This window comes from Temnothorax nylanderi, unplaced genomic scaffold (assembly GCF_030848795.1).
Source record: "Temnothorax nylanderi isolate EJ_2023f unplaced genomic scaffold, tnyl_v1.0 TNYL_tig0141_pilon, whole genome shotgun sequence".
Taxonomy (NCBI): domain Eukaryota; kingdom Metazoa; phylum Arthropoda; class Insecta; order Hymenoptera; family Formicidae; genus Temnothorax; species Temnothorax nylanderi.
The window spans coordinates 297,255-309,031 of record NW_027249203.1 but is presented as its reverse complement, the minus strand read 5'-3'; the positions used below and the strand labels follow the sequence as shown (position 1 = coordinate 309,031).

At 54.1% G+C, this 11,777-nt stretch overlaps 1 protein-coding gene across 1 annotated transcript; it reads right to left on the bottom strand.

Annotated features, from left to right (window-relative positions):
* Positions 1–9,402: 9,402 nt before the first annotated feature.
* LOC139777216 (uncharacterized) lies at positions 9,403–10,603 on the bottom strand. Its single transcript, XM_071714510.1, has 3 exons — positions 10,524–10,603; positions 9,592–10,439; positions 9,403–9,515 (listed from the first exon to the last, which is right to left on the bottom strand). Exons 1-3 carry the CDS (start codon positions 10,601–10,603, stop codon positions 9,403–9,405), a joined length of 1,041 nt encoding a protein of 346 aa, XP_071570611.1.
* Positions 10,604–11,777: the final 1,174 nt, after the last annotated feature.

Sequence of the window (11,777 nt, the reverse complement as noted above, 5' to 3'; positions counted from 1 at the left end):
CTCTATTCCTCGCTTCGGCGGGCGGCGGGAGGCTGGGATCGAGTTCGCTCGGCCGGTCCCCTCGCTCGTCCGTCGGGGCGGGGTTGGGGTTCTTCGGCGGTGTCAGCCGGGCGGCAATGACCCCACGGGCCGGGGGCGGCCCTCGCGTCAAGTCTGGCGCGAGTGGGCGTCTCCGGTACGGGCGTGGCGAGCCTGGGGTGCCCGAGCTCGGGTGGGTCGGACCCGTTAGGCTTGGTCGCCAACCGACCTAGGGGAAGGCCACCCCGAAAACAAACCACCTAAATAATATAGTAATAATGTCGACAAGTAAAGGAAAATCCTTGGGTTCGGATCCTAAGGGCCGGCGTGTAGGTGGGGGTACTGTCCCGGCCCCCCCCCCCCACGTCGTCAACAAGCGACGGGCTGCCTGGGGTGTTGCCAGCGAGCATCCCAGGGGAATACACTATCGCTGATAGTGAGAAGACAGGTTATCCGAGGGTTGTCGTGAGGAGGCTCGCGGACCCGAAGAGCGCCAGGGAGAAAAGTGCCCTGATATTATCCCAGGGGACTTCGATCCCTGGACCATCGCGAATAAGCTCCTCAAAGACCGGAGCAGGAGCAGGTGCAGGCAGCACCATCTCGGCTGCTGACCTGATCAGGAGGAACCGTGAGACGGATCGTGTAGTGAAGAAGTCTATTGACTTCCTCGCGAAAGACGTCCTCGCGGATGACCGGTCAACACAACTTCCGGACTATGAGGACGTCGACGTCGACATGGACTCAGTGGAGTCAATACCATCAGACTCCGAACATGGGTCAGATAAGTTTTCGGGAAGGGCTAGTCAGGCATCATCTTCCACTCGTGGCTCTAAGATCCCCTTAAGACCACAAGGGAGGCCAACCACAACTGGCAATTACGAGTGGAAAAAGGTCGAGACGGCCAGAAAGGAGCTAGCGAAGCTCCAGAGACAAATCAGCGACTTACAGGACCCTTCTGTTGCCGCTGAGTTATGTAAGAAACGTAAGCTCAAAGAGAAAGAACTTCTCGACGAGTTTAAGATGGCTCCCTCTGCGGATCTGCCTAATAGAATTATAGAGGCAGTCCGAGTGGTGGACAAGGTGAGTGTGACGGCATGGAAACTCAGGGGCACTGACAGGAGGGGACTGAATGATGCCGCAGCTACTATCAATGCGGCCATCACTCATCTGATCGGCAGAACCGAACCGGACACTAGGGCTGCCAACGAAGTAATGTTCGAAGAGCTTCGAGCGGAGATGGCAGCCCTCAGGGAGGAAAATGCGCGACTCCGGGAACAGATGAAGGAGTTCAGGGAATCCCGGGGTAGTGCCCAGAGTGTCCCTCCTGAGAACACTGTCGTGGAGGTGGACATGAAGGATAATCGCCCTGATCCAGACAGTATTGGACCTAGGATCAAAGCAAAGAAGAAATCCAACAAGATGATCATCCCTGACTCGTCAGAGGATGAAGTTGAAGACTCTAATATCGCTGAGACCGACAAAAGCCGTGAGAAAGCGAAATCCGAAAGAAACCGTCGAAAGATTATGGACGATATCAATCGGAATGGCATGCCCTCTGTAATCAGGCCGGCACTGAAGGGAATAGGTCCACCGTGCTGGAGGAGGAGGTACCGCCGAGTGACTCTGCTCTGGAGGGCTCTATGGAAACAAGGATTTGGGACGCCCTCTCGAACCAAATGACAAGAATGTTCGAACAGTTCACTGCCAATTTCATGGCAGTGATATCAAAGCAAATGGCCAACCTAATGCCCTTTGAAGACAAAAGGGGGGCTGGTGTGTCCAAGTCCAAATTGGACAAAAACACATCAGCAACTCCTGGAAAGAGTAAGGCGGATACTGGAGTCAAGAAGGGCGCCAAGGGGGTGAGCAAAGGCTCTACCTCAACCTCCAACGCTAAGGCACCCACTGGTGGTACCGGTGGTACCCATAAAGCAACTCCGGTTCCAACCCCCCCTAAGTCATTGGCAGGCGCGGTGACCCAGCCAGATGGTTGGTCTACCGTGCTTAAACGGGGGAGAAAGGGCCGAGATGGAAACAAGCCCGTTGCGAAACAGACCGTCAAGGACAAGGGAACCCCGTCTAGCAAAGGGGGACCATCCAAGACGAGACCCAACACGGCGGGTCAACCAGCAGCTAACAATAAAGCTGCTAAGGCAGGAGTTAAGAGAGCGCCGCGTAACGCGGCAATTACCCTTACATGCGCGGAGGGTAATTACGACTCCATCATGAAGGAGGCCACCCAGGCAATTGCCCTTAAAGACCTGGGTATAAGCGGTGGCCTCAAGCCGCGCAGAGCCCAAACTGGGGCACTCTTAATTGAAATCCCCGGCCAAGATGGGGCCGAAAAGGCGGATAGACTGGCAGAAAGCTTGGCAATTCTGTTCGCTGGAAGGCCTGGCGTAAAGGTTGCCAGGCCGTGTAAGATGAGCGAATTCCGAATCATGGACCTCACGGACTCGGTAACGACCACTGAGGTCGCGGAAGCTGTTGCCAGGATCGGGAAATGCCAGCCGACCCAGGTCCAGGTCGGGGAGTTGCGGAAGGGGCCATTAGGACTCCGCACCGCATGGGTTCGCTGCCCAGTTGCAGCGGCTAACGGCATCCTAAAGGAAGGTCACATCCTTATTGGATGGTTTAAGGCCCGCATACAGGCCTTGGAGACCAGGTCCTTGCAGTGCTTTCGTTGCCTGGAGCCTAGTCACGTGCGCGTTCAGTGCACTGCAGCGGTTGATCGTAGCTTGCAATGATACAGGTGCGGCGAATCTGGGCACCTGGCTAAGGAGTGTGCGAGCAAGCTGCGATGCCCGGTGTGCGCGGACAACGGCAAGCCCACAAATCACCGAGTGGGTGGCAAGGCATGCCCTTCCTCTCGGAAAAAGTCCAAGCCTGGAAGGGCAACCAACTCTCAACGAGCAGAACCACTACCTGCCTCGGATTATGGGAATGAGATGGAAGTGGAAGTTCTTCCAGAACTTCCCACTAATGTCCCCACAATAAAAAGCATCGAAACAACCAACATAGTGGTCCCCAAGAGAGCCCCCGTCAAGCGGGCAGCTCAGGACGATGCTGTGGGACCTGCGGAGAGCCAGGACAACGATATGAGGCCTAAGGCCCAAAGACGTCGGAAAGAGAGAGCGCCTGCTGTTCCGCAAGATAAGGCTCCACTCCAGGATCAACAACAATCCAGCGAGGAGGTTCAGGTCGATAATAGCGGGTTCTCGACAGAACCAGCAACATCTAAGGAGGACGCAGGATCGTCAACACCGATCCTAACTGACACTGAGCAGATTAGTGGAGAAGGAGTGGAGGCTCCAGACGTCGAGCTCCTTAATGGCCCATAGGATTCTTCAGGGCAACATAAACCACTGCAGGTCTTCGCAGGACGTGTTTCTACATACGATGGCGGAGACCTGTAGTGGCCTTGGAGTCATAGCCGAGCCGTACCGGGTGCCGCCTAATCACCCGTGCTGGGCGGTTAGCCGGTGCGGCAGAGCGGCAATAACGTGGCGGATTACGGACGAGCCTGTCCCCTGCTCTCGTCTGGAGAGCGGGGATGGGTTCGTAGTCGTGAGATGGGGTTTGGTCGTGGTGGTGGGGATCTATATCCTTTCCCATAAATCACTCGACATCCCCGGGTTCGAGGGAATCCTTGACAGTCTCAGAGACTGTATAGAGAAATACGTGCCTCACCAAGAGGTGTTAGTGGCCGGGGACTTCAATGCGAAATCAACGCTCTGGGGCTCCCCGGCCACGGATAGGAGAGGTAGCATTCTCCTGGATTGGGCGGCGGGCCTGGGGTTGGCGTGTTTGAACACCGGCGCGGTGCAGACTTGCGTGCGGCGGACGGGGGGGTCCATCGTGGATCTCACGTGGGCTACCCCCTCCGTTGCGCGCCGCGTTCGGGGGTGGAGGGTGAACGAGGAGCTCGAGACACTGTCAGATCATCAATGGATCGAGATGAGTCTCCCGGTCACCACTCCGGTAATCCAGGCTCGTCGCCAGGAGGTGGATAGGAGATTCCCGAGGTGGGCCCTCCGCAAGTTAGATGCGGAGATGCTTAGGGCTTCACTTCGGGTCTCCCTCTGGATGGACGATTCGGCAGTCCTGCCAGAGGAAGTTGACGAGGCCGCAGCCTGGTTCGGGGATGCTATGACTAATGCGTGTGACGCAGCAATGCCCCGATCCAGGCCTTATCCGAGAAGGAACGCTTATTGGTGGACGGAGGAGATTGCCGAGTTAAGGCGCTCCTCCGTCTACGCCAGACGCGTCTGGCTACGCGAGAGGCGCAGAAGAAATCCCTGGCGCCTCGAGGAAGTGGGAGAGGACTACCGCTCCGCCAAGCAGACCCTCTCCCGGGCCATCCAGGTGGCCAAAGACCATGCCTGGAAAGAGCTTTTGGAAGAAACGCACCGGGAGCCTTGGGGGCGCCCTTACAAGATGGTTTTCAACAAGCTGAGAGCCCGGGCGCCCCCGGTAAGAGAAAGCATGGACCCCGAGTTCCTCGAGGAGGTGGTGAATACCCTCTTTCCGGATGATCCTGGGGAGAGGGTGAATGGAGGACCACCTCCCCCTATGGGGGAGTGGAGAGAGGAACTCGAGGTCACATTGGACGAAATGAGGTCTGCAGCGAAGAGGCTGCAGGCCTGGAAGGCTCCTGGCCCTGATGGGATACATGGAAGGGCATGGGCTTTGGCCACGGGGGAGGCGGCTGAGCATTTGAGGAAACTTTACACCAAATGTCTCAGAGAAGGCCGCTTCCCCAAGGCCTGGAAGACGGCAAGGTTGGTACTCCTCCCAAAGGCCGGCAAACCCGCCGATCAGCCCTCTGGTTACAGGCCAATCTGTTTGCTGGACGAAGTCGGCAAGTTGTTCGAGCGAATAATCGCCAACCGACTCGTCCGGCACCTGTCCCGGACTGGTCCGGACCTATCGCCGGATCAGTACGGTTTCCGGGGGGGGGGGGCAAGTCAACGGTTGACGCAATTCTGCGCATCCGTGCCCTCTCGGAGGCCGCTGCGAGGGATGACAGGGTGTTACTTGGCGTATCGTTCGATATAGCGAACGCGTTCAACACCCTGCCGTGGCCGGTCATCAGGGCGGCACTCCTCTACCACGGAGTGCCCGAGTACCTGGTGGCCGTGCTATATGATTATCTCCGGGACAGGGGATCGGCCTACACCGACAGTAACGGTGTTGTGAGGGTGAGACTGATCGTGCGGGGGGTTCCACAAGGATCAGTATTGGGTCCGCTCCTGTGGAACCTCGGTTATGATGCCGTTCTACGTGCGACCCTCCCCTCAGGGTGTTGGCTTAATGGTTTTGCCGACGATACATTTCTGGGGGTTGAGGGTAGCACTTGGGAGGAGGCCATCCGAATCGCTAACTTCGCGGTGGCAAAGGTGGTGGCCGAAATTAAGAAGGCAGGCCTGAGGGTGGCTCCCCAGAAGACCCAGGCGGTCTTCTTTTATGACCGCCGAATGGGGAAGCCACCCAAAGCCTTCATAAACGTGGAGGAAATCCGAGTCCCCGTGGAGGCGAGCATGAAGGTGCTCGGCCTCCATCTGGATGGAACCTGGAGCTTTGGCGAGCATTTCGCTCGCCTAACTCCCAGGGCACTAAACGTGGCGAACAGCCTTGCGAGGCTGATGCCAAATCTGGGAGGGGCGAGCGGTCGGGCTCGCCGGCTCTACGCTACCGTCGTGCAGGCCGTTGTGCTGTACGGGGCACCTGTTTGGGCTGACGAGGCGGAAAGCACCGTGCGCGTAAAGAGACAACTTCATCAAGTTCAGCGCACGGTTGCCCTACGAGTATCCAGGTGCTACCGTACGGTCTCGCACGACGCGGCGACGCTTTTGTCGGGGCTTCCCCCGCTCAAGCTCGCCGCGAGACAGCGCGCCGAGGTTCATAGGCGCGTTGCCGAGTTAAGGGCGAGGGGGATACCAGTCCCCGACAAAGCGCGTAGGGCCATTAAGCTCCAGGAAACGGCGGTCCTCATAAGAAAGTGGCAAGAATACCTCGCCACCTCCGAGTGGGGATTGAGGACCGTCGAGGCCATCCGGCCCTGCTTGCCAGACTGGCTTAACAGCAGGGGGGGTCTCGGGTTATCGTTTCATTCGGTGCAGGTGCTGACCGGGCATGGCTGCTTCGGAAAGTACCTGCACCGAATAGGGAAGGAGGCCACCACCCGTTGCCACCATTGCGACGAGAGGGAGGACACGGCGCAGCACACGCTGGAGGTCTGTCCAGCGTGGGACGAGCAGCGCCGTGTCCTCAAGGGGGAGGTCGGGGATGACCTCTCCCTCCCGACCATCGTGGCGGAGATGGTCGGGCAAGAATCGAGATGGCGGGCATTCTTGACATTCTGCGGTCAAGTAATGTCCGCCAAAGAGGTGGCGGAGAGGATCCGTCGCGGGGAACAAAACCCCTAATGCGACGAGTCCTCTCCCAATTAGAGCTTGACTGTCCAGTTGGGAGCATGGTGGGGGTTCTGTTTTGATGGCAGAACTTCCCGTGCCCTTCCCCTTCTGGCCAGCCATCCCACCAACAATTGGTGGGATATTGCCACCATAGCGGTGACAAGAGAAGTCACGAACCTCCGCGCTGCCTGATGATAAAGGGCAGCGCGGAGGAAGGGGGGTGCGGCATCTGGCTGGGACTCCAGATGTCGCACCATACCTCCCACAACAACGGGAGAGGACGGCAGGGGTGGGGTGGTGTCCACATCCCTGCCGTATAAACTGAGACCGTCGACCTTTTTGGTCTCCGAGCCAGCCGGCTCATTGAAGGAGGCCCTATTGGGCCATGCGCAGGGGGGCGCCTGGAAGTAATTATAAATATTTCCCAGGCGTTCCCCTACTTAATGCGCAGTGCTGGACACCCGTGGAGTTTTAGTGGGTAAGAGTCCCACACTCCCCTCGTCCTCTCCCAGGAGGGCGGGGGGGTCTTCCCCCTCCTCAACACCAGAGGGGGCTACCGGCCGGGAAATCGGCCGGTAGTAGAAGATTTCTCCACGTTAAAAAAAAAAAGGCGGCGCACAATGGGTAAGACTAACTCGATAGCGCACTAAGTAGAAGCGACCCGATGACGCGTCGAACCTGTCGGAACGTGTTCGTCGTAAACAACATTTTCCTGGGAAAAGGGGGTGGTTATCGCGTAGACTAAACAATTTCGCGTTATTTTACGACGCAGTACGTAAAAAAACAAAAGAAGAAATAACAAATCGACGATGATCGACCGCAACGAAGCGATGATAAAATTTAGGTAGGAATGGACATGCACGCAAAGAAATTACATCGTTCATTTAGTTGTAAAAAAAGCCTGTTTATTGAACTCTTCTTTTTACATAATATACCTCATGTACTAAAAAAACTAAAGCTGCAAGCTCACAATCAATGAGCTGATTCGTATTGAACGCATCGCGTATATTACATTCGACGCTTCTCTGGGATCCGTCACGGTGGACGCGATATCGGAGAACTGCGCAAACTTTGCATCGACTGCCGCAAGTATTCTGACCAAACGATCGAATCTCGCATCGATGCACCGATCGAGATCGAACATACGATGCAACGTCGATTCGGTCATCATCAAGCGTACGTTTACAGATTCTAAACGTATGAGTTTGACGTTATTAACCGACGTACAAACTCTCACCGTTAGCGGTCCAACGTTTATAAAACTATGGACATCTTTGAAGTCATTGCGAAAGAAATTTTGAATATTTTGCCGTTGCTCGTAGAGTGCCTTCCACGTTTCGAGAGACAACAGCAGTTCCTTTCCTCGATGATCTCCAACGGCGATCTCTACGTAGCTCGGTGGGCTCACGTTGATGCCAATTTCGAGGAATTTGTATCCCGTAGCTGTCAGCGCGTATCGTCTGCCGAGTATACAAACCGCGCGACGGTCCTCCGAAATGCTGAATAAAAGAAATGAAATTAGTTTATTTTCGTAAGTAATACAATTTGCAAAAATATAAAAACTGGGGGGGGAGGCTCTATATGTTTTTTTCTCTTAAAAGAAACTTACCTATCACATCTGGCCTCATACGTTTGAGTTTCAACGTCGTAAATCGGCACGTAATAATTCACGGGATTCGCGCGTTTTGCACCGTTGTTGCTGTTGCTGCTGCTGTTGCATCCTTCAAAGGAGAACATTTTCGCCCTCTCGGCTCTCTGACTAGTTGTGACCGTCAGTACAAGCGATCGCGACAAGACTGATCATGTAAAATTAATCGAGTATACGCGGCAACACCGACATTCCAAAAGTAATAATGTGGTGGGGAAAGGGGGAGGGGGAATTAATGTTTATAATCGAACCTGTCGGGACATGTTCCGTAAACAAATTTTTTCCAGGAAAAGGGGGTGCTTATCGCATAGACTAAACAATCTATCTACGCAGTACGTAAAAAACAAAGGATCACCAGTTAAATAGTTTCATTACATTTTGTAATGCGCAATTCTTGACATGTTTTCCGCATCGCATAGTATTGGTGTCATCTAGTTTATTCAAAGATTCGAAAATCTTCGTAATGCGCATCCAGAGTCTCGCCGATTAGGTTTTTTCTCGCATAATTCTCCAGCAGATCCACCAGCCATTCTCGTTTCTGACATCCCTTGACGTACACGAGACGTACACTGTAAGGAGACATGAGAGGTGTAGCATAAGTGGGAGATGGCAACATCGCCGGTGAAATACCACTACTTTCATCGTTTCCTTACTTACTCGGTTAGGCGGAGCGCGTGCCCCGAGGGCTTCGTGCCCCGGCGGTCACGGTGTTCTAGAGCCAAGCGTGTCAGAGTGGCGTGAGGCCTCGCGGCCGATCGCCGTTAATACTCCCGCGTGATCCGATTCGAGGACACTGCCAGGCGGGGAGTTTGACTGGGGCGGTACATCTGTCAAAGAATTTCGTCGTCGTCGTCATCGTCTTCTTCTTCTACACCAAGCACGGCCGTGGTAATCAAGCGTTTCACCGTGCTGTACGGCACGTTTCCGTCTTCCCATCGTAATCCATGGTGATTCGCAATCAACCAGGTAGCGCACGATTTGTCGGATTTTGTGAGGAGATTCCACGGCATGGGGTACTCAAAAATGTGATGCGACAGAACGCAGCCTTTTCTCAGCACCGCCACCTCCTTCACGACAAATTTCATCCCGACGAGGAATCCTTGCAGGTCCACGAACGTTGGTACGGACATGACGAGATTTCTTTATCTTTCTCTCGTCGATGCGTCAATCGAGAGGAATGACGCGCAACTCTACAAACCGTTTCGCGACACTCTGATTTATACTTTCCCCTCCCTCCCTTGCCCCTCTCTAAATAATTGTATCGGGGAGTGATGGAAAGAGAGAGAAAGAAAATATTCACGTCGACGTTGCCGCGAACACTCAGACTATTTTGCGCACTACGTTCGTCAACGGGTTGTACTCGATCACGCGGTCGTGTATGATGAGACAGTACCCGGAGGTATTCGGCGGTACGTTCTCCATGCAATCGAATTCTAATGACATCCACGGTGGCGTTTTTGACGGATTCGTTTTGGCGAGAGCAATCGATGATCACAAACGGGCCGTTACGTAGAAAAGTCGAAACGGTGAGACTCGGCTCGAGATATTCGTATCCGTAGTAGTTCTTGCAGAAACGCGCGTACATATCGTACAGAATCGCCCATCTGTGTTTATCAAAGTCCAAATTCAGGTCGTCGTACGGATAAACTTCAGAGTTTAGGTAGAGTTTTACGTTGGTCAAGTTGCAGTGGTCGAATCGGCTTGTGTCGGCGGACATGACGTTCTTCCGACCCGTCTGCAGAGCGAAGACGACGTATCGCGGTTTCTCGAGCTGAGTCGTGGTCTTAATGGCCCACGAGTGCTTGGTCGTGTTCTGCAACAGGGGATACTCGTACAGATCCCACGAACGGAAACTCATACTTAGATATCGTCCGTCTTCCAAGGCGCGCAGCATCGACAGCTTGTTGATCTCGTTCAATACCACGTGAGGCATTCGCCATTGTATCTTGAGTATTTTGATAGTGGGCTCCAACGCGAGACTTCCCACCAGGGAATTGTTGTCGTTGCGCGATCGTATCATGACCAATTCGTGACGAGCGTTGGCCACCACGCGTTTGTAATCCTCGAAAAATCCTAGTAACGTGTTGAGCGGTACGCAGAAATTGAAGTGTCCGTTCGGGTTATTCTGTGGATTCCATCCAGCGTTTCTCAGGATCACGCTTCTGTCGGACGATACCGTAACGTAGTTCTTGAGCGTGCTGGTTATTCTTACGTTTCTGCAGCGATCAATCTCCACGCCGTCGAGCTCGTATCGAATCTCTTCGAACATGAACGCGACGCAATTAGTCCCCAGTACCACGTTATCGACTTGGTCGGCTACTCTGGTCACCGTCAATGTTCCTTCGACGTAGAGAAAACTTTCGCACGGCAACGTATACAGATCCTGCTATTGTATGGGTATTCGTATCTCGTCGCTATAGTCAAACGTTGTGTTGGCGTACGGGTTGTACGTGTGAGTCTCGATCTTGACGATGCGATCGTCAAAGACCGGCTCGCCTCCGATGTTGAGAATTTCAGTCATCGTTCAGATGTTTCGCACCGCGAATCCCAGAGATTTTAAAAACTTAACGTTCGACGCGTTGAGCTTCTTTCTCGTCTCTTGTTTAACGCCACCGAATGTCGACTTGACGATATCGTCAATCGGCGCAGCCGTAAAAATATTACTGTTGTTATCTGTCGCGTGCTCTGAGTCGTTCAACACTAGCATCTCATGTGTTGCGCGTACACTCACGCTCACGCACACGGCTGCCGCGTTATCGCTCTCGCCGTCGTACGTGCAATCTGACGGTGATCTCTTTTCCGCGAAAATCGAGCAATCGTCCGTCTTGATCAGCGACGCGTATCGTTAGATCAGTAACGCTCCGCGCGATGATCGGCAGGTAAATGATCTGCGCCGGGGTTTCCGATATCTTATATCCCGGTGGTACGCTCGGTGAAAATTCGTGTATCGTATGAACGCGTTTGCCGTTGCTGTACGCACCCGCGATCACGTTACACTTCACGCGGATAATGTTTACGTTGATAATATTAATCGGTGCGTCCGATTTGTACCACTGTCCCGGCTGCAATACACGCGTCGACGAGAATCCCAGCAGCGACCGACGTTGTTCGGTTTGTTAAAGTTCACTCTGAAAGCGCACTTGATCTCGCTCTTCATCGTATTGTAATTTGCGCGGAGCACTATCGGGTACTCCGCGACCTCGTCTTCGTAGCCGTTCGCGCGAACGGTCTCCTCTCGCGCGATATCCGCGGCGACCGACGTACGATCGTTGGAACGAACCACGCGTCGCGGACGTTTTCGTGACATTTCACGTTTCAAAAACTCGTGTATCGCCCGTATCTCGTACGATCCCTCGGGAATCGTAATTTCCGTGTCATCCTTGTCGAAATAAAATTTATTATTCGAAGAATTCACGTTCGGAATCGTGTGATAAGTCTCGAAACACGTTAGACCGAGCTCGTAGTCACCGTCGCTCAGATCCACGGCGGGAAAATAGTGCTCCGCGAGGATGCTGCTCTTCCCGGTCAGCGTGAACGTTATAGACATGTCGACGAAAGCTGTTCGACGAACACTGAGTCTCTACACGGCGCGTCGTCAGGTTTTAAGTCAGCGCTGGACGATCGACGATCGTCCGGAGAAATTGCAAGCACAATTGTCCACAGATGCTCTGATCGTATCGCTGATAAGACGTGCG